Source organism: Lathamus discolor, chromosome 14 (assembly GCF_037157495.1).
Source record: "Lathamus discolor isolate bLatDis1 chromosome 14, bLatDis1.hap1, whole genome shotgun sequence".
Classification (NCBI taxonomy): domain Eukaryota; kingdom Metazoa; phylum Chordata; class Aves; order Psittaciformes; family Psittacidae; genus Lathamus; species Lathamus discolor.
In genome coordinates this window covers 8,667,077-8,689,637 of record NC_088897.1, presented here as the reverse complement: position 1 = coordinate 8,689,637, position 22,561 = coordinate 8,667,077, and the positions used below count along the sequence as shown (strand labels likewise).

The 22,561-nt window shown below is 50.6% G+C and overlaps 2 protein-coding genes across 12 annotated transcripts in view; both read right to left on the bottom strand.

Moving 5' to 3' along the window:
* The window catches only part of DOC2B (double C2 domain beta), a 46,823-nt gene extending 28,536 nt beyond the window's left edge, over window positions 1-18,287 (bottom strand). For 2 of the 5 annotated variants that reach the window (XM_065695126.1, XM_065695130.1), the window contains exons 1-3: window positions 16,796-17,190; window positions 8,309-8,404; window positions 4,313-6,819 (exon numbers count right to left, since the gene is read on the bottom strand). In XM_065695126.1, the coding sequence (XP_065551198.1) occupies window positions 4,313-4,643 (331 nt within the window). In that variant the 5' untranslated portion in view covers window positions 4,644-6,819; window positions 8,309-8,404; window positions 16,796-17,190. Of the gene's footprint in view, window positions 1-4,312; window positions 6,820-8,308; window positions 8,405-16,795; window positions 17,191-18,216 lie in introns of those variants that run through there. The other 3 variants (XM_065695129.1, XM_065695128.1, XM_065695127.1) reach the window with 3 other exon arrangements.
* Window positions 18,288-19,408: 1,121 nt separating this feature from the next.
* The window catches only part of RPH3AL (rabphilin 3A like (without C2 domains)), a 42,476-nt gene continuing 39,323 nt past the window's right edge, over window positions 19,409-22,561 (bottom strand). For all 7 annotated transcript variants that reach the window (XM_065695139.1, XM_065695134.1, XM_065695133.1 and 4 more), the window contains exon 9: window positions 19,409-22,246. In XM_065695139.1, the coding sequence (XP_065551211.1) occupies window positions 22,212-22,246 (35 nt within the window). In that variant the 3' untranslated portion in view covers window positions 19,409-22,211. The remainder of the gene's footprint in view (window positions 22,247-22,561) is intronic.

Genomic DNA, 22,561 nt, shown 5'->3' with positions numbered 1-22,561 from the left:
GCTCTGCCGAAATCAGCAGTGATTTGTTTTGTTTCCTGTGTAAAAAAAAAAAAAAAAAGACTTCTTTTGGCCTTATCTGGATTGAAAAGACGATTCAAAGGTTATAAATAGCAGTGGCAGCATATGCTAAAGAGCTGTGCTTCAGAAGTAAATATCCTCATCATTTCAATGCACATTTCCCCTCGTCATCTCGTCTTGCCTCCTCCTGTCTGACCAAAAGCATTGCCAGGTGACTTGCAAACCCTGCACCCCTTAAGACTTTCATTCTTCTTTATGTCTTTAAACAGCCAGTAATTAATATCTGCATGACAGCTTTGCCTGCCTAATTATCTTCTTTGCTCAGAATGAGAGTCTTCCTAAATAACTTCTGTGTCGTTGCTTGCAGCAGGCGTCACGAGCAGCCGTGCACCAGGACAGGCCTCCCAGCTGTAGTTTGGAGAAGTTGTTTTTATGCTGCTACAGCTCAGGAGATCACAAGCCTGCTCCTCCCATGAATAAAGCTGGACATACTATAGAACTGGCTGGGTTTGTACACGTATGAATAGCCTCGGAGCACTGGCAGAAACAGTATGGAGTAACTCTTCCATAAACACCAGTTCCCACTGCATCCCCACGCTCTCAGGCTGCCTCCCCATCTGAAAAACCAGAGCCAAGCATATACAGAGGCGGGAGGAAATTGCCCAGCACTGTCCACGGCCTTGCTCCAAAGCCAAACAGCAGCTCAGGGAAACGAAGCGTTTCTTCAAGGGCAAGAAACTTGCCTGTACATTACTGAAGGGTGGCAGCTGCCTCCAGTGCTGTCCTCTGGCAAAGAGAAGCCACAGCAGTGCTCCCTCAGAGTGTCCATGTTTCTACCTCTGTGCTGCTTATGCAGAGATTTCTGAGACCCTTAAAAATCCATCAGGTACAAATTCACCTTGGTGCTGTGGAGAGGAAAGCACAGGCACTGGAAGGGCAGTGATTTGATTGGAATCAGGGGAGATGGGAGGCAAGACCCAGCTCCTCGCAGGTGGCACATTGCCACCTAGCTGGCATTTGCTTATTTTCCTTGCGAACCAAGTTCCCCCGGCAGCGTGCCGCCTGGCGGGGTGGGAAGCATCCCTGGTGGCTGCGGACCCCAGGGGACACAGCACTGCTGCTGTCAGCAGGCACCAGCAGGAACCAGAGATGAGGCGACAGCCGAGTGTCCCAAGATAGGAGGAGCGAATCCCCTTCTTTCCCAGCCCCAAATCCCTGTGGGTCCTCTGCTCACAGCAGATGCTAGCACTGGTCCAACAGCACAAAACCACCCTTCAGCAGGGTTTGCACCACACGCGTTTCCCCACCTCTCCTGCCTTTTTCTATCTCCTCAGCAGTTCCATTAGGGACAAACCCGCTGCGGGAAGAGACCTGCTCTGTACAGCTTGGGCTCCAGTCCTGGAGCATCCCTGCAGACAGAGGATAGAGAAGGCATAGAGCAGTGATGAGTTCGTCTTCCAAGAGCCTTGGGATGGCAAAGTGTGCCAACCATGACCCTGCAAATCCTCACAGCAGCGCTGCTGGCAGGTCTGATGGGAAGGGCTGGCTCCACGCAATTCCCAGTACTCCCAGAGCCAGCCCCGACATCTCTGCTCATTATCTGCTCTGTTAGCTCCCTGGCCCTGCCTGCTCCCTGCCACTCGCTGCATTCAACAGGCTGGTTATGGCTGCCCCACCGGGACCGTGCTTGTTTTCCTTGGCACTTCTACAGCTTCCCTGAGCGCTGAGCTCCCCGGCTCCACAGGACTGCAGTTGTGGTACCCTGAAACACTGGCCTCAGCCCCATGAGTCTCAGAGGCATCAACATGAGCCTCTGCAAAAGTGTCCCAGTGACTGGTGCCTAAATGCCCTGCACAGCTCCCTGCAGCTCCCATTCAGCCCCTGCCCGATGCCACCCTGCAGTGCTGCAGTGACTGAGCAACACAGTCCCATCACCCATCAGGCGGTGCTGCTGGAAACCCAGAAACATCAAACTGGAATGAGCATAGGGGAAACCTGGGCAAATGCTACATTTCTCCAGGCAGGGGCAGCTCTAGTCCTTCCTCCCAGGCAGCCAGCACCATCACAATGGTGTTGGAGGAGAGAAACCTACGGGCAGGTAGCACAAACGGGAAGGAGCCATCCTCTACTCTTTCCAATGGATCCTGACACAGGAAAATCCCTCTCCCTGCACCTCCGTGGGTCTGTGCTGGGACCGTCTCTGGGGTAAGATGAGACCCTGCCCAGCAAGACCTTGACTTGTGGGTACTGCACCCAGGCTCCAACATCACCATCCCTGTGTGTCACCTGAGAGAACTGTCACAACGTAAATCCCAACCTGTCTGCTGTACAGGCGGAGACAGGTTCCCCAGGGGGAGTTTAGTGCAGGTGACTAATACAGCAGCCCTGAATCACTCACCACGGGATGTGGGGGAGCTAAAAGCCACTCCATAGCGTAGCTGATGGCTCAAGCCAGGCCGCTCAAATCCCCTTCCAGCTCCTTGCCTGGGAAATGGGGCCAGCGAGCCCTCGCCTGGCTTTGCCACTTGGCCGCTGAACATGGAGGAGTGACAGTCTCATCCTGCCCGTTTATGCCAGCCAGGGCCCTGAGAGCAGCTGAGGCCATCCCATGCTGTCCGCAGAGCTGTGACACCAGCAGTCCCACCTCTCCGCTCTGGCCCTGCTGTGCTTTCACCCGCTGAAAACCCACCACATCTGGCAAAGCAGCCTCAGCAGTTTGCCTGACACCTGTTACGCTGTAAGAAACACTCTTCCTAATAGCAGCTGGGGCGAGACAAACACCCGCCGGCCCCGGCACTGAGCCAAGCTGCTTCCAGCAGCGCTACCAGGGCTAAATCCAGAATGCAGTGCCCTAGGCGATTTCCACACAAGTCGCTCAGTGAAAGCACTGCACCCCATGGCCCCAAGTGCTTCAGCTCCCACACACACCTCTGCCCATGAAGCCCAGTTGCTCTCATTGCTATTGCTGGAGTGAGCAAAGACGATCTAATAATGAGAGCAGAAAATAACCCAAATCTGGTTAAAGTCACTGTTAACTGCCTGGCTGGGACAAACCTGGCTTAGCAGAGATGTTCTCCCTGGGAGCGCAACAGCTCCCAGCTTCTGCATAGAGAGCATGACCCTGGGATGGGGAGAGAGGGAGCATTGGTCTGGCTTGTACCCAGAGCCCCAGCCTCTCGCAGAGGTGGTGGTGAGCAGGCAGAGGGGAGCACAGGGGTGGCCGTGCCACCCTGCAGCAAGCACAGCTCTCCGGGAGCTCTCTCACACTCCAGGCTCTGGCATAGATGGCAGCAGCCCAGGCCAGCCCGGCAGCGAGGGAGTGATGCCGAGGCCGGGAAAAGCCCGGCGCTGGGCTGTAAACAGCTCAGTGTTGTGGGAGCTCAGCCTCCCCTTCCCTCAGGAGGAGCACACAGCACTGTTCAGCAGCACTGACTCCCTTCCTTGGCATCCCACAGCTTCAAACTTCATGCTCAGTCCCTCGCAGGATCTCGCCCCTAAAGGCTGGGCTGAACGGGGACCTTGGGTTTTAACCCACCTCAAGGAAAGCAATGCTATCCCAAGCCACTGTGGCTGGCAGAGTCTGACACAGCTGCTTTGCAGCCTGCAAGCTCCTACAAGCTGAGTGGGAAGGATGTTTTGGGTGGGGAGGGGTTAAACCTCACTGCAAACACCTGCATCTACCACAACCAAAGCCTTCTGTTCAAAAGACACCCCCCGACCTGGTCTCACACAGGGCTCTGTCTGCAGCTGGAAGGTGAGGAATGACACACGGGAGTTTGCTGAGGGAGAGGGCAGAGACTTCCTAGGCAGATATCATTCCCAATGAATCTGGAGCGGGGTGATGCTGGAGTGTACCACCAGCTAATCAGCAGCATGGCTGGAGCAGGCTGCACCACCAAGACAGATTAACCAAAGGGTCTGAACCCAGCTGGCAGTCTTCAGAGGCAAGGAGCCGAGGAGGGATGAGGTAGAGAAGTGCATCAACCACAACGGCAAAGCACAGCAACTGGTGGCTCTTGGGAGACTTCCCTAGTTTGGGTTCAGCGGCCAGCCTGGCTGCAGCAGGGACACTCCCAGGGCCTCCCTCCACCCAGGGCAGCACCGAAGCAGTGCGATGACAGCCTCCCTGGCTAGAGCAGATCTTGTCACTGCTGCAATGTAATCCCAGGGACAGACAGTGTGACCAGCAGCCGGGCAGGGCGCAAGGCTCAGGCAGTAAGATGGGGGACCAGTCCCTAAGACCCACCCTTCCCCTCAGCACCCAGCAAACTCCTGTGGAAACTTAGAAACTCACTGCAGTCGTCGGACTCGTAGCCCTCGGGGTCCACCACCTCCTCAGGTGCCTGGCACTTGGCTGGCTGCTCGGTGGGTGTTGTGCCATATGCCCCGAAAAGCTGGTCCACGTCCTCATCCTCTTCACGGGGCGCCTCGGCAGGGCTGACAGAGGGCTGGCTGACAGCAGAGCGCAGGGTGCTGCTGCGGCCAACACCAGCGGGGAGCCCGCGTGGGAAGCGGGGGAAGTAGTCGGATATCTGCTTGATGGGTTTGATGGGGCCGGGGCAGACGTCAATAGCCATGTGCTCCTGGATACTTATGGTCATTTTCTCTCCTTTTCGGAGTGTCATGCATGCGGCTGTCGCTGCCAAGCCTCGCCGGAGAAGCCCGGACCGTGCGTGAAGGAGCCGTGAAGTTTGTGCTGAAGGAAGCAGAGGCAGGTGAAGGGGGAGGCTCCGGCGGGCACCTTACGTGGTTCTCGCGCCCTGAGGCTCAGACGCCGCACGCATGCTGCTGCTGCTGCTGCTGCTGCCGCCAGCTCCGGCTCTCACACAGCCCCTGATCCTGCCAGCGCTGCCTGTGAATAAATGAGCGAGACGGAGAGACGGATAAGAGGCAGGGGGTGGGCTCTCGGGTGATGTCACCAGCTAGCAACAAAGCGGTACCCAGCAGCGGAGGAATGAGGGCTGTGGCCGGCCCGCACGGCAGCCAGCGAGGGCGGCCAGCCTCCTGCCTCTTCCCCAGCAAAGCCCCGCTGTGCCCGAGGGGAGCAACGCAGAAGCAGGGTCGAAGCACACCTCCCCACACCCCTTCACCCTGCCTCAGCAGGGTGAGTCCCCACCAGACCTCTCTGGGGAAGGGAAGGTCACCACGCAGGGTCAGGAGCCGTTGTCTTGTTGCGTTGCATTCTCTGGAGCTGGAAGCAGGGCTGTCCCAGCCCCTGGAGATTGTGGCAGCCCCGGTGGCATCCCAGCTCGCAGCATGGACGAACCAGAGAGATGCTCTGTGCATACTGAGCAGGGGCGCGGGTGGCACGCTGCCCGCTCCCGGCTCCAGCCACACTGCTGCTCAGAGGGGTCGCCCTGATTTGGTGCCCTGTTGCTGCAGCCGGCTTCAGTCCACACAGCAGTGCCCCCTCCAGCGCTCAGCACCAGCTAGGCAGGCTGGGTGAGCCACCCACAGCCTTTGGGGCTGGGAACGCACAAGGGACTGAAGCAACACACGGCACTTGCTCGCAGCACAGCCGGCACAGCCTCTCCCACCCAGCTTGTGGCTGTCAGCATAGAGCAATGCAGCAGGTAGATCACCACACAGGAGCAAGTGATGGGTAGGGCCAGGGCTCACAGCCAGTGTGGCCATGCTCAGCACTTCTCTGGCAACCTTTCCCGGCAGGGACAGGGCCCCATCACCAGCCAGGAAGGGCACAGGCTCCCTGCAGCCTGCCACAGGCTCAGGGAGTTGGTCACAAACTGGTGTTTTTACCTAATCTGCTCCTGGATTCACATCAATAAATCTCTGGTTCCACAAGCTACTGCAGGTGGACTTTTAAGCAAGGAGTGCCAGAAGAAAAATGCTGTGAGAACATGGAGCAGAATGCTGCATGGAAACTCACCTTGCCCAGGAAAACGTATCTGAAGTATTTTGTAGGGACAGGTCCCCCACTACAGACTTTCTGCTGACTCAGGTGTGGTGGGTCTGGCATGAAGCTGGGACACCCACCACTATGTAACGCTGATGACAGCCTGTACCACCAGGTACCCTGACAACACAACAGATCCCATATATCAGCGCGCACAGAACTGCAGTCTCCTGCAGGCAGGCATGCAGATGTCTATTAAAAATAAAGCTCCGTTCTTTGGAGAATTTCCCCCCAAACCCAGCAAAATCACACCCAACCTTTTTGTCAAATTAAGAACTCAGTTTTCACTCAGATTTTGGTAAATGTTAATGAACATCCCTGACTCATAACATACTGACACTAGGCAAACCACCCTAATTTACTTCTCGCCAGGAAGCAAACATTTCCCTCCTGAAGCATCCAAACTTGTCATCGCTCTGTACCTAGACATGATGCACACAGATGCTCTAATGATCTGCGTGAACTGGTGACCTCTCAGCTGCTCCTTCCTCTCTCTGCCATATATTCACCTCCTGGCAGCTCCCACCTCTTGTGCAGAGGTGATGTGTGCTGCCCTGCCAGGAGACAAACTGCTCTCCTGCAGCAAGGTCCAAAAGCAAATCCAGTTTAACCCCCTTCCCACATCCAAGGACTCTGAGTATATTAATTCAGACGGAAATGCCACCTGCTTCGCATTCACGTGGCCGAGGCTGAAAATCCTGCGGGTGGCAAGACGATGGGTGGGAACAACACGGGAGGCACAAAATGCTGCCTCCAGGTTTGGAGCAGCCTGAATGTGCTCATCCACACAGGCTCCATCTTCGGGTGCAGCATCCAGGATGCAGTGTGGACGCAGACAGAACGAACAAAAATTGGGCCCGATGCCCAGAAAATAGCAGCAATTCCCTCTAAGAAAGGGCAAACAAATAAATAAATAAGATTAAGTTATATATGACAGCCTAATATTATTATCATCATTACAAAAGCATCATTATTTTAAATGTTTCCCCATAGAACATGAGACCCAAATAGACAAGGATAGTTACACAGGTCAGGAAGTCAAGGTTTTGGGGGCTAAGGTGAGCCCCCTGAGCTCTGCCTGCTCCTGTGTCATGCAGCACCCCAAAAGCTGCCCTGCAGTGCTGACAGTCCATAGCCAAGGCCCAGAAGCAACGATGGGAGATGCTCACCTCACCCAGGGATGCAGAGAACAACCAGAGACACAAGGGGCAAGGTGCAAATGAAGACCAGATTAAGGGAAAAGCAAAGACAGAGCTGAAGCAGGCAAACCTTCCTGCTGCCATGGCAGGACTGGCCCCCAAAGGAGACTGCGTCCCCAGACTTTATAGACTGAAAGAAACAAAACCAAGACTTGCTGCTAATAGTCCAGATGGGACTTTCTAGTCTCTGACTGATCACAAGCCTACTGAAAGCAGCTGGAGCTCTCCCTTAGCTTTTAATGAGTCCCAAAGCAGGTTGCTTTTTGATAAACCACACTTTTTCTACCTTCTCATACTGCCTGAATATATCCTCCTAGGCTGCACAGCCTAATATTTACTGAGGGCTCCCCAAATATGGCACACCCAGGCACCTAGGACTGGCATGACACATGACAACACGGAAGGTAAAAGGGACAAAAATAGAGAGTTGGGCTGGGAGACAAAAGTAGGGCTTGGAGATACAAAGCCAGTTTCCAGGTAAAGCTTTTAATTCCCACCGTCTGTCTAATGCCCTGGAATGTGACTTGATTTGATCCCTCGTTCTGCTGGGGTGATTCAGAGCTACTGTCATTGCCTACACACATGACCTTCATTTTCCTAGAAGGGGGAAAGACAGCATCCTTGCAGCCCCACAAGAGCAGGGGGAGACAGTTTATGTGTTACATTGCTGACTCCAGCACTGGAAGCAACAGCCCAGGCTGGCAGGGAGCCAAGCCTCTCTGCAGAGGGATACCCCATCCTTGCATGAAGGGGGGACATCCTTTAGAGAAGGCAACAGTGCCCATCACAGAGTCAACATCACAGCAGGAATACGGTGATGGAGAAAAACACATTGTCCCTGTCAACTGCCATGTTTCCTCCCAGTGGTGTGTGCAAGCTGGGACAAGATCCTAAGCTCAGCACCCATGACAATGCACTTCAGTGGCTTGTTCTGAGGTGCAACAAAGAGATATGGCTGTTCACATCAGATGAGGACATGGGCTGATGTGCCAAAAGCATCCCATAAAGACAGCTGGAACTCGTGATGCAGGAAAAATCGCTTCAACTCCAGCCCAGGCTCAGAAAAGCATCCTGTCCCAGGACAGCCTAATCCAGGTTTAATTTCCATGTTGTTCTGAACCAGGGAACAAGCAGAGGCTTAAGCACATCCCAAGCAAACCCTGTGCCACTCACTCACCCCATGCCCAGGGCAGAGCCATGCAGCAGCCCAGCTTCTGTGACCAAGGAGGCGTCCTGCTGGTGCTACGCAGACGGGCAAACAGAAGGAGGATTCCTACAGCAAACAAAACAGTAGCACATAGATTAAACATGCACCCAAAAATACAGGCTGTCCTCAGGACACACTTCAACCACATTTGTTTCAAACACTAAGCATCAAATTCTGCTGTCGGTTACTCCAGGTTTAAATCAACAAGAACAGGGGCTGATTCGAGTTTAATCAATTCCTTTCAAATGAAAAGCACAGCAGCAGGACTGCACATCCCATCACTTCCCAGAGTCAATGACTGACCCACTGCTTCTTTATTTAAACTTCCTCAGCTCAAACCCAAACAATATCACAGAAACCTTTTGCTCTGCTGCTGGAAAAGACGTCAGCCTGAAGAGTGTATAGATGATGCCAAATTAAAGCCTTGTTACGAACCCGGGGGGACTCACACTGCAGGTTGGGAACAGGGAGGTTTGACAGTCACGCAGGGAGGTGACACAAAGCAGCACAAGCCTGCACAGCCCTAGCTTGCTTTTTCCCAACCATTTTAAGTCTGTGTTAAACCACAAGTACCCACAGCCTCAGGCATGAGAGGGTCCCAGCAGATAACACCAGCTCAATCTGGTCCCAGGGGCAGGAACAGGGAATATCAACACTGCCAGCCCAGCTCTGCCAACGCTGCTGGAAGAGACCCCTCCTTCCCTCTGGGGTGACTCAGGAACTCCACTGTCTTCCGTCCACCCGGCTTGTTGTATGAAACATACTTATTTCTTCTTTGAATAAGCTTAGCTCCAGTGTGGCTGTGCTCGCGGGAAGGGGGTTAATTGGAAAGCAACATGTGCTTTGCTCCTTGGCTCACTCAAGGCCCTGCCTTCTGGCTGATGCACAGCTATTGCCAGTGAGGTTGCTTCCCCTGAAAGATCTCTGCCCTCAATTGCTGGGGAGGCTTGGCTGAGCCCACCGAGTGCATTGTGAACCCTACCTGGTTAAACACCCTTTTCATTTGCTAAATAAAGCAATAATAATAATGATAACTAGTAAACTTGGCTAAATAATCCTAAGAAGCTTACTCCAGGCTGTACCGATTAAGGTTCCCCAGCAGTGCCCATGTCCCAGTGCACCCTGGTCCCCACTGCTCCTCTGCATGAATAATTCCCGAGGTTATCTGTGCTACAACAGGCCTTGCTAACAAGCATCATTCAACAAGATTTAACCAGCAATTATTAGCTGGGAACAAAATCACTGTGGTAAAATACAGCCCACACTCTATTATAAAGCAGACACAACCAAACCCTATCAGAAAGCCAGGCAAAGGGCAAATGCCAGCAAGAAAGAGCCCTCTCCCCTCAAAATACTGCTGAAGGTTCCCAGAGACCTTATGAAACACCCAGATAGTAGCAAGGGTGGATGGCGTCTTCCTCACTAGCACTTTGCTACCCAGAAATGGACCTGCAAGGGAGCTTCCAAGAGGACAGGAGGAGGCAGGGAGGCATATGCTCTCTGGTGGATCTTCAGTGCCATTCAGAATGGGCCCAGAATAGCTAAACTTTCAGAAGGGGCTGATGTTTAATGTGCAGCATATGTTGCCATTTCGATGTGAATCCCAAAATAGTTGGTGTTTTGTTTTGTAATGCACTGGTTTTTGGAGTCCTGGGAAATATGTTCGGGGAGGAAAAATGTTGTGCACCTGCATCCTGATGTACCATTTCCAACACACTATCAACCACAGTAGATAACAAGCTGCTGTAACTATTAGGAATGAGCTTTTCTTGACTTTTTGCTCTCATTTCCCTCATGGTCCTTGGGTTCCCTCTAGCTCCAGAGCCTTAGCAGGGTTTTGCCATCACAAGGCCAGGCAAAGCCACCTTTTTGCATCATGTTGGCTCTTTTTGTTATGTGCCTGTAAGCTAAACATAAATTCAAGGGAGGGGAGAGTTCTGCGTAGCATCAACTCTTATTAGGCTAATTTTATCTGCTCTCAGTGCCTTTCTGAGCTGGAGTCAATGTCCTCTGAGATTATCCAGCTGACGTGTCTTAGTAGTTTTACCCTGCTTTTACCTCTTCCCGATTGTCTCCCAGCAGCAGGAGGATGACAGCATCACTTCTCCAGACTTCCCAGGCAGCTGGGGCAAAGCCTGATGTTTACTCTGCAGTAGTATCTTACCCTACAGTGGCTGGGACAAGCAGTGAGTGATGTCTTGGGGAGCTGCACTGCTGCCTCCTGTACACTCAGCTCTTCAGACTCCACAGATGTCCAGAAACAGAGTTAACATCAGGATTTAGGGCCCAGCCCTGTTGCTATGGAAATTGCTAGACTTTCTGCTCACATTTTTATGGGAAGAGGCATTTCAAAAGTCACCACTAGCTTCCAGAGTTAACACACGTGAAGCCAAGTGAGGGCAGAAAGCAGCCAAGCTTTGTGGAGGTAAGGGGAAAATTGCTCCCACCCCATGCTCCAAGGACGTGGAGCTGGATGCAAGCAGAGGGAAAAGGCCACTGATAACCGGCAGCATCAAGACGATGAACAGTGTGCTCTGGGGATTCATGAAATAGCATCTTGGTTTTGCAGAATTAAAGAGCAATTTGGCTGCATTAAGAGAGCATTATAGCTGTTCCTCTCCCACATACGCATCAGGCTAACGACATCCTGTCAAAAGCAATCTAACCAAAGCCCCCGTTCAGTGCTGATACTTAGTGCAGTAAATGTACCTGTCACAGCCCTGCAATGGCTGGTGGAGCTCTGTCCTGACTGCTGCTCCTCCAAGCTGCTGGGAGTTGTCCTATCCATCCCTAGACCATTGCCCCAGTGAGCTGCAATGGAATCAGCTGCCAGGTCATTTTCCTGGCCCCATCCACAAATCCCAGTATCATGCTAACATTGCAAAAAGCAAGACAAATGAAAGAGCAAAATGAAAAGCCCTGGAGTCATGCAAAGGGGAAGGCCAAATCCGTATCTACTACGGGGTCAGGCTGCTGGAGGGGGCAAACAGCCTCAGCTTACCTGAACTGGGCAGGGCTGTTCAATTTCGCACTTCAAGCCTGGGCTGAGCCCTTCCCAGGGGCAGGCAGCTCGCAGCAATGCATGGCTGCCAGCCGGCACGAAGCTGCAGGAGCAGCCGGTGACGAGGAAGCCCCGCAGTGCCCCGGCAAGCGGCTACACCGGCACCTGCAGGTTAGCAGCAAAGAAATCGAGGCCACAGCCGAGACAAGCAGACTCCTGCCCAGAGAGCAGCTTTCCCGTTGGCGCTGAGGAAGGCAAGCCAACCTGCAGGATCCTTTCGCATCGACAGGCTATTTAGCTGTCTGACCTTATGTCACCCGACCCAAGGCAACGCAGGACAAATTTCCATTCCACTGTGGGGAAGCCTGAGCATTTTCCAGCTCCGAGTGAACCAGGGAAAACAGAGCTGCAGAGCAAGGGACAGACACCAGCCAAAAAGAAAAAAGGAGATGGAGGGAGAGGTGGACAGGTACAGGAGCATGGTTCACCATACAAACACTAAAACTATACCCATCTAAGGTGGGGGGGGCACCTCCCAGGTCATTAAGCAGCCAGAGGAGTCACTAGATGGCCCTGCTAGTCTTGTTCATCTGATCACAGCAATGGATATTAAGAAATGCTAGTTTAGCTACTCTGCAGGCTTTTGTGGACTCTGAGATCTGCTCTGAGTCTCCTCCTGGGAGGAAGGGCTTCCCAAGGAGAGCACAGCAGCCAGGTGGTACCTTGGGCAGGCATGTGGAAGGGACACCCCAGGACACATAGCACCTCTGGGCCTCACCAGAGAGATGGTCCTTCCCACTCCCACCCTGACCTGGGTGTCCCCTGCCCTCCCTAAAACCTGCTCCACTTGCCAGGGACACTACAAGTCTGTGCCTCAGCGTAATCATATTGACAGTGATGGGTGTAAGAGCCAGGGAACCATATTAATGAACATCATGTTGCTGGATAATCATGACATTAGCATTATTGGATTAGGACATTTGCATAAATTGGGCACGAGCTGCTACCTGCATCAAGACATATGTTTACATGAATTTACATCCATTTGCATCCCAATGAAGCTTGTCCAACTGCATCCTCAGCAGCTTTCTGGGTGACCAGTCATGGCCATTGGCAGCTGAACTCCAGGAACCATCTCCTGCTGTCAGGCACAATGCCAGGCCACCCAGATACCAAAAACCCAGCAATTTTTCCTTCTCAGTGTCTTACACAGGTTACACCTCAGCTGGGACAGGCATGCCCCTTGCACAGGTAAGGCACCCCCAGCCTCAGCATTGGGGTCACTCAGGCTAGAACTGCCCTCTTCCCACTCCACATGGACTCTGTTGGCTCCCAAGAGCCCAGCTCCTGGGTCCCAGGGTAATGGGCAGTTAAATCCATCCTACTCACAGCTGTGAAAAGAGCTCAATAAAACACTCCCAGCAGGCTGCAAAGCTCAGGATTTAAGAGGCCAATAAAGGGAACCCAAAATGAACTCTTTTTCTCTTCCTTTTCTTTTTAAAAATCGCATGATCTCTGATTCAATTACTTGATTTTACAGGAAAGAGGAGACAGATTCAATTACTTCATTCCTGATTTCTTAACATAGAAATATGGACTCTGCATCCACAGACCACAGAAAGACAAAAATCCCTTCGAAGCCGCATTGCAACAACTTGGAGGCATCATCTGATTTATATGGCTGTAAGAAATAAGCAGTTTCCCCTCCTGGCCTCTTCAGCAAAACCTGCTCCAGCACTAAAGTAGTGCAGTAGTATCTGAGCACAGAGTCCTGCAACCCACCCACAAAATTACAGGGCGAGAGGCAGGCAGTGGAGCAGCTCACTGACTATCTGCCCCTAAATGCCTTTCTAATGTAGAGCTGCATGAGGAATTACCCAGTCCCTTCTCAAACCTGGTAATTATGAGTTGGGATGGATCAGAAGGTGCATGCTCACTCCCTGGGCATCTCCAGCCCCAGAAACTGCTGCTGTGCTCCTTCCAAACGCTGACATGAAAACAGGCCAGCCCGTCAGTATCCAAACCATTTCCATCAAGACTCAGTAACCACAAGCCTCACCACCACCGAAAGCCTTGTGAATTACAGTAACTTATCTCCCAGCAATGGCCTGCATGATGCAAAGAGCTAAACCCTGAAGTGCCCTTGGGATTAAACATGCCTGAACTAATCAACAGCAATGAGAGCAACAAGTCCTGCTGGGAGCTCGGTGGGAAGTTTGCTGGGATGTGGTGAGCTGGAGCAGCCCTCTCTCTCCTGTTACCTGGTGCCATGCAAATAAAAGCACTGCTCAGACAAAAATCATCTGGTATTTTTGGGGTCCTGTTCACTCAAACCAACCCATATCCTCTCGGTTTCATGCCACTTCCTGCAGCTGAAGAAACTGGAAAGAAAAGAAGCACCATTAAGAAGCTGCTCACTTGGAGGAACCTAGCCTGCAGGGACCCTGCTCTCAGCCTCACCATGCCCAGCAAAGCCTTGTCCCATCTCACAGTTGGATCAGCCGTGTGCTCACATGGCTGCTGGGCATCTCCCAGTGAAGAGGGACCAGCCCTGTCACTGCAGCACAGCAGGAGAGGGAAATGGCATGTCCTGTCACTACCCAGCTCCCATCCACCACCTCTGCTACTGGCTTCATAACAGCTTCAAAGCCTTTACCATTGCTCTGCTTTAATGACTCAAGTTATTAAATGGGGACATTTTAACCTGTAAAAACCATGACAAGACCCTTGGCTGGAAGGCAGCTGAGAAGTTCCCAGTGGATTTGGAAAACTCTTACCCTTTATTCTCAATAGAATGCACTGTCTTTCACCCAAAAGTAGTGGTCAGTTCCCATATTTGGAACCTTTTGGGCTCATAAAGCACATGAGAATTAGAAACCAATCTGGCAGAGGGGTCAGAGGGACTCCATCTCAGTGGGATGGATAGCACCAGAATCCCTGGCTAAAAAAAATCCTGCTTGGCAGAACACGTTTGCTCATGATTGTGTCATTAAGTGCTAATGCCAACTGTTAATGCTTAATGACTTCATGTCACAAGCAATGAAGGTGGGTTCCCAACATGGCAATAGGAGAAGGGAATGTACTGGTGCATTGTTTCCAGGATACGGGCTCAGGCAGGGGCAGAGCACTCACATTATTTATTACCATGTAGATGGGCCGCTGAATGGTGGCTGCTCCAGTGTTTGATCAGCCCAGGGCTGTCAGCGTGGCTCACAGCTGGAGACACCAGATAACAGGAGAAAATTAAACCCCTTTTCCCCCCTCTCCTGGCCTCTCTAGCGGGCCTTTCTCCGAAAAGAGACAGGAGAAAGAAAAAAAGCCCAATAAACTAGGTCCACTGCTGTACAACCCACAGCCCTGCAGCTTCAGTGGGGATGTTGGACCTCCAGCAAGGATTGTCAGGCACAGCCTGGACAATGTGGAGATGAAAGTTCAGGGATGCAGTCCCTGGCATAGGAAGGCAAAGAGCCCATGGAGCAAGGCAGTGGTGATTTCCAGCTAGGGAGAAGCAAGCACAGCCCGGCTCAGCTCCACCCTTTGCCCTGATATTCCCAGCCAAGCCCCAGGCAGAGCTGAAGCAAAGCAGAACCAGGAAGGCAGAGCCAGTGTCCACAGTGGAGAGCTGTGCTCTCCTGGCTGCAGCCCGAAGGAGCAGAACCAGCCCTGTGCACAGTTCTGGCTGTCCTTGCATGGTGGTTTGCAGACCTTGACAAAGGAGGGGCTCAGCTCCCACGGGCATCCCTGCTCCCCCTGCAGCAGGGTGTCTGTGCTTCCATGAGTAGCTCCCCCATTGAACAAACCCTTTTGTCTGCCTTTCCGACACGCTGGTGTCTCACCCACCTCTTAAAAACATCTGTGGGACTGAGCCCATGCTGCAAAAATATGATTCCTGTATACTCCCCTCTCCACAGAGGCAATGAAATGGGCTGCATCTGCTTTCTTCCCTTCTTTTCCAGTCCTTTCACCTTCCTTTCCCTATCTTTGAGGAACAGATGCACCCATTCATAGCCATGCAAAAGAAAGTGCGTATTTGCCTTTCCAACTGCAGTGCAGCTGGTAAAGCACAGGAGGGAAAATTATGTTTTGTATGAATACACAAATTATCTGCACTGATCTTATTACACTTGAATAGCAAACTGACAGAAAAAAGAAAACATGAAAGAGAAAGGCATTGTTTGGGCTGTGCCAATGTAGCTTCATTATTGTTTATCCCCTCCAACCATTCCATCATCCTAATCCCACTGTCTCCCACAGTGACAGGTCAGTAACGGTGATCTCCTAAATAGCATGATATTGAGGCTCCCAGAATGAATACAGCAGGATGCAAACCTGGCGAGGCAATGCCTGGGAGATGGCAGCACCTCTGGATGCTTGCCCTGCAATTCCCAAGGCAGGTCCAGACCAAGCATCTAATTACTCATAAACATTATCATATTGGTGTCAAAGGATTCATGTTACAGTGGTACCAATTAGAAGAGTGCTGGAATACACTCGGGTGATACAGAAACAAAAGCTCAGTAACCCCCTAACCCAAATCCTTGCAGATATTCATCACATGAATAAATCCCTAAAGCCCACAGCAGAGCTGTACAAGAGGGTGCATGCAGGGCAGAAGGCTCCCCCATGCCTTGATGATCGTCTTTTACGTAGGGCCGACATATGTGGCTCTGTGCAGGCTCAACACCTCTCACTGGGGGTCCTAGCTCACTGGGCAGCACTAGAAGCAGAGCAGAGAAGCACGAGCAGCTCAGTGCAACCCCACATGGGGCATCCTTCACGTTCAACCCTTGGAGAGGGGCTGGGTTTGTATCCCGGCCACTTGTGAGTCCTCTGCAGGGAACAGAACTTGTTGTCCCTCCCCAGCCTTCCTCCAACACAGCAGGGAGAAAAAGCCCTTCTTTCAAAATTTCCACATGGCAAGCAATGTCCAAGAGGACAGGAACCAAAAATCATGATTAAACACATGAACTCCACCACACAATAGCTTTGCAATCCCTTAGCCCTTAGATGCGAAGATGTCCATGACTACCGAGGGCTCAGGCAGGACAGTGTGGGCGCCTCCTCCCCAGTGCAGAGGCATCTGATCAGCCTAGGTGACAACAGCTAATTCCTCATGCTACACACAACACAGCGACTCCAGCAAGTACAGAAAAACAATCACAAGGTGGAAATTCAAACAGAACACGAGTCACCTGCTATCAAAACAGGGGAAAACTGGCAAGTTTCCTACTTAGCACTTACTACATCAAGGCTGTTCAATGATGCTAATTAAACAGGTACCTCCCAGACATAGCCAGAAAGATTTACATCCCTAATTTGCATTTCTCGGTTTATCTTTCTGTCCTCCAAGGCACCATTTTAATGGTCACGGTGTGGCTGCTTGGAGGAGTTTAATTTTGCATGAGTATCTTTTGAAGATGAAGGTCTGTCCCATCAGTGTCTTGACAATTGCTCACCCAGGGTCCAGATCTTGCCCTCTGCTCTCCTGCAGCAGGGCTCAGCTGTTCTCCGAGATTTTCTTCATCTCTTGAGCTTGGCTTCACTAGTAGACATATAAATAATGCTGGGCACAGCCACTCACAGTGATCCAGCTGCTGTCCTTGTTCAGGGGCTGGGTATGTATCAGTCTGCGGACTCTTGGGGGTGAATGAACCTCAGAAACACCCAGCACAGAGCCAGCACCAGCAGCTGATCTGGGGGACATGGTGCAAGGGCTGTTACTACAAAGCAAAGCAACATTGGAAATCAAGGACTAGTCTCAGAGCTGTGAACTCTCCCTGCAGCTCCAAAATCCAGCCCCAAAACCCAAGCCCAGAATGTGGCTTCTCCAGGGCAGCTCCTGCCTAAGGGGTTACTCCAGCGGGATGGTGCAGAGCAGCAGGAGGGAGGTATATAATTGCGAATAATTAAGTGGCCACACCACTGTGATAATTAGCGTGAAAGCAGAAGTCTTTCACACTCAGGAGGGGGAAGGTGTCTCTGCCAACACCCCTTGCCCAGATGGCCCTGATAAGGCCCTGATTACCTGCAAGTCTCCAGCCCCAGATAATAACTGCTTACAGTGATTAGGCTGGTAACAGACTTGATGAGAAAAGGGAGGTGGTGACACCTGTTTGCTGCATTTGGTCAACTACAGAGTCCGTGGGGTGCATCTAGGAGAAAACAGCTTATAGCTGGTGGCCAAGAGAGGGCTCAGAGCACAACAGTTGCTGTTAAACTGATGCAGCCCACAACAAAAATACTTTAAAACCACAATCCATCCTTCCTGGCAAAATACAGACGCATCATGTAGAGGCACTCATTCCAGAGAGGGAAAACAAGAGCAACAATCCCTCCAAGATTTTGCGAACAGCTTCCAGTGTCAGAGAGAAATCAGTGGAAAGAAAAGGAAACACAATGGATGCCTTCAAACAAACCCACAGAACCTCTGCAAAGCATGGAGGTGAGTGTGTATAGCACTCCTCCTTGAGGGGATCTGAATTCATCCCTCAAATGTGCAGCTCCCAGGCACTGATCAGAGTAGCACCCTTGGGTGCTCATGGACATCTTAAGGGCTGCTTGGCAGCAGGACACAGGCTACAGCAGTCCATTACACCAGCCATGGGGCTGGCTCCTTTCACGTTTTGCTATGAAGGTAACAAGAGGAAATATTTGTGCAGGGAGAAAGGTGCAAGGCAGGAGTGTACAAGTACGGCAGGCAGCACGCATTGTGTTCCTGTCTGCGCTGCTATGGAGCTAGACAGAAAAATCCTCATCTTGTGCCTCTCCAGCATCGCAGATATTTCTGGCACTACCTGAATACACTGCTAATAAGAGGCAATGGTCAGGAGGGAATCTGAATGAGCAGCTCAAGATAAAATTTTTCCAAGTTGCTTACCTGTCACCTGCCATCCTGCGCCTGCTGAAAGTATTATTCGATTGTAGCATCAGCCCTTCAAGAACATTTCTCTGAACTCTTTGTCAATCACACCTACCAGCAGAAACAAAGCGTTATGATCGGAAAAGCAGTCTCCATCATGTAGAAGAACAAAGCGATGGGAGTGGTGGCAGGAAGAAATGGGAGAGGTGGGCTGGTGAGACATTGCTGCTACCAGCCCTCTCCCCTGGAAGGAAACATCTGGGAGGGGTAGGGAGGAGAGAAGAGCAACTGCTGCTAAGTTTTATTTTACAGGTGAACTTCAGCCATCTGCAGAGGTTATCTGCCATTTTGGGTCACTGTCCAAACACTCCAGATGATAGTCCAGGGCCTTTGTTGACCGATTCAGTAATGGCCAGAAACACATAGTCTAAACACCAGCTGGTAGCTCATTTGCTTCAGCTATGTTGAACTATTATGCACAGCTCCCGCAGAGAAGGCAACACCTTTCCCCTGCAAAAAGCAAACATGGCAACTTGGCAATTCATGGCCAGTGTTTTTTGACTCAGAGAGATCCCACAGTTGACTTTCCCATGTGCTGGCTGTTGTCATGGCAAGTGGAGGAGGGAAGGAACAATGTAAGAGATGGTTAGTCCTTGACACACTCCATCCTTGGACTAATGGCAGCTCCCCAGCAAAACAATCCCAACAGCAATTATCAAGGCTCTTTAAAATCAGAAAAGCAAAAACAGATTAAAAAGCCATTTGAAACCTTGAAGCTGAATGCCAAGTGGAAGAGAACGCTGAGCAGCCAGGGCTGCACACTCTCGGTGAACTATGCTGAGACGCTTTGCTGTAGACAAAGCTAAACGGACCCCAATTGTCAAACCTGAGCAAGGCTGTGGGGACAGCACTTGACAGAGTGGCAATCAGTGCTGCTTTATCCTAAGTGGTTACAGTGTGGAAAACCTTCCACAGAGGGGCTGAGGAGCACTCCTGTGCTCCCCTGCCATTGCCACCACAAGGTACTAAAGAAAGGCAAGACAAAAGACGACTTTCAAGTGCAGAATTCAATTATGCTTCAGCCACGTGAATCACCATTCCACTGGCTGGATCATTTTCTCTCCTTGCTGGAGCCAGCCCCACGATTTGGAGAGTATCTGCAACCTGGGAATGGAAAAAAACTTTTTACTGTTTCAAGAATGGCAAGCAGTTGTTACTGAGCCAAAGCTTTATTGTTTCCAGTAGTAACACACTACATAAAAGTTGTAAGGGATGGAGACAAGAACAACAAAGTAATAAAAGAAACACAAATGACAAGAGCAGACTAAGCACTATTCACTGAGCCCTTCTTGTCCATCTTGAGCCAACATAAAAGGCTGACAAATGGTAGGGGTTGAGGACAATATTCCAATGAAAGCTACAAAACACAACCAAGAGAGATGCGACAAAGGGAAAAGTGGTCTTTAACAGAAAATATGAGCTACTTCTGTCCTTTCATCACATTCGCATGTGGCTAGATCACATTCTCCTGAGCTATATCCTTCCCCCAATCCACAAGAAGTTTTTCCACAGATGACTGAACAGTTCTGGTTTGAACTCGTGGGACTACTTCATGGAGGTAAAATACAGAGGTAAGAAGTTTCCAGTCTCACTGGTATAACAGCAGTCCCAGATTTATCCCTGACACTGTTTATAGAAAACCTAGTCTCAGTTAAAACCCAAACCCATACCTCAAAGCAGCACAGTAAGCCAGCAAGGATTACCAGGTTCCTGTGCAGAGCTGGCAACTCACAGTGTGGTAAAGTCTGTGGGAAGTAAGAGTGGGAGTGAAAACACAGCAGACCTGCCTGCACTGTCCAGGAATGAAGGATAAGAGTCTGAAATTGCATGCTCCAGTTTAAAAACTCGTTCCAACTCCAGTGTAGCTTTTTATGAGAAAGTAACAGGTTTAAAGAAAACTGAATCAATTTTTAAGTGTCTTTTTCCTTCTCCTTCATCTATAGAATTAACTTAGGCTGTCAGGCCAGACTGTCTGAAGCACTGCAGTAATGACAGTGTGAGCAAGACAGCCTCAGTAGGACTGTCAAAAGCTCCAAGGCAAAACAGGACTTATTTTGGTGGCAAAACACTTCTGAAATTGAAGACCCTACAGCTCACAGAAGGAACAGCCCAGCTTCAGCTCAGAAATCACACCAGCATTTCAGCAAAAGCTGACTTTTGGATTTACTTTTTCTGAAATAATAATAATTTTGGCATTACCCCTTTCAGAGATGCCACTGGTTGAGTCTCAATGGCCAGGTTTAAACACAGACCACAACATAAAGCATCCCTCAGTGGAGTACAACCTCATCCCTTGCTCTCTTCAACATTAATGTGGTTTCTCTTTATGTCATCTCAAAGAGCCCACATCATCCAAAGTTTTGTTTTCATTTTTCAAAGGGTAGAAACACATCACAGAGGAAGAGCTGGAAGGAATTTCCCAGCAACCTGCCATAGCATGGTAACGGGAAAAGCAGTAAGGGAATGCTCCTCTGTTGGACCATGGTCATTTAGAAGGGAAGTCAAGGATTGATTTCCGATCTCCTGTTAGAGTGTTCCAACACCCAATCTCATTTATCTTCATACTGCAGCCATTTGTAAGAGCATATACCACAAAGCACCCAGCAGCAAAGGAGAACAAAACAAAGGAGTAATAACCAAGGGAAAAGGCTGACATTAACAGGCACAAATTGCCTTTAAATCCATGATTTCAGAAGGAACTTTTTGAAATCCTTTGTTTATTCTGCTAAAGACAGGTCAGATCGAAAGCATTTAATAAAATCCACAGACTCCCACTTGCTTAATGTGGGTTTTGTTCAGGCCTTCAAAGATCTAATTGCTCAAGAGATGTCAGGTAATTTAATTTTTCTCATCTGTCAGGCCTTAGAGGGATATTGTCCATCCTGGAGAATAAGCAGGACCAGGGCACACAGCTTTCTAAAGCCTAACTCATCATGATACCATCACAGTCAGCCAGATGCTCAAGACTTGCAGGAAAAAGGCAAAACAAAGGCTTCTGCTAATGCAAGAGGTGAAAAGGTATGCATGTGGAAGGAGAATCTGTACTACTTAACAAGATAAAGTAATTTGAAAGCTTTTATCCTATTTGGACACACAAAGGCAGCCAGTGGGCCATGGGGCAGTGGGCATCCTCACACCAGGAGATACAGCACACACACAATGCCCATGATCTCACTGACAAAGCACCACCACAGGACACACAAGCCAGTGCACAGCCAGGAGGACCAAAAAATTCACAGTAAACTTCTTTGAGCGTTTCTTTACTACCTGAAGTGCCCCCCTGAGCTGACAGCCCTATCACAGAGACCTCAGTGGAAGCGAACAGGAGCACGACTTCGCCAGCTGATTCAGGATGCCCCCACCAAACTCAAGAAACACAAGGGTTAACACCCTGGTCCCGTGGAGTCAAGTGTGAATCAAAGCCCTAGTCTCACCCTTTCAGCTCACAGAGGAAAATTCACCCCTGGGCTGAGAAGCAGTAGAAGGGCTGCAGTTTCCTCACACCTCCTTTCAGGGATATAGGGGTGAATTTCCCTTTCTTCTGAAGATTGCAAAGCCAGATTGCAAACCAGGAAACGAACCCAGAGCTGGGCTTGACAAGCCAGGAACAGCAGAGGCAGCACATGTTTCTTCAGCTCCTGTGAACACACTTTGTGCATCCTTTCCAAGAAACATGGGTCTGGACCCCATGGCAGCACTGCACAGCACAGTACCCTTTTCTGAGCAGCACCCCAAAGTGCAAGTCAGTCAGCAGAAGGGGAAATCAGACCAAACCATAAACCAAGTCAGTGAGGCAGGGAGGACAGGCAAGTGCTTCCCTAGGTGCCATCGTGTTACTAATGCCATGAGCATCATGAAGTCACCAGCAGCAGCAGTTGTCTGGAGCGAGGTCTACAGGAATGGGCAAGGGGCAAGCGTTGGATCCAGGCAAAGCAGCTCCATCTTCACCTCCATCAGCGTCGAGTTCTAGTGTGGATGCACCGTTTGCCTTCAAAATACATAAAGACAGAAGTTTTGTTTGGAAAGCAGTGAAGGGGAGAGAACTTGACAAAGTTATTATTTTACGTTTCTTTTACATGCTCAGTGCCATTTTAAGGGCTTCCTAAAAATAATAATGAAAAGAACGTCTATGCATCATTACGCCACACTCTGTCAGCAGTCAGGGCCCATTAAACTTTATTAAAGAAAGAAAAGACAGGGGAAAGAAATGGGGAAAGAAGGAGAAAGAAGAAATTGTACTGTCAGAATTGGTCCTCTGGTTTATGCCTGTCTCAATGGGCCAAGTCAGACAGAAAGCCAAGCC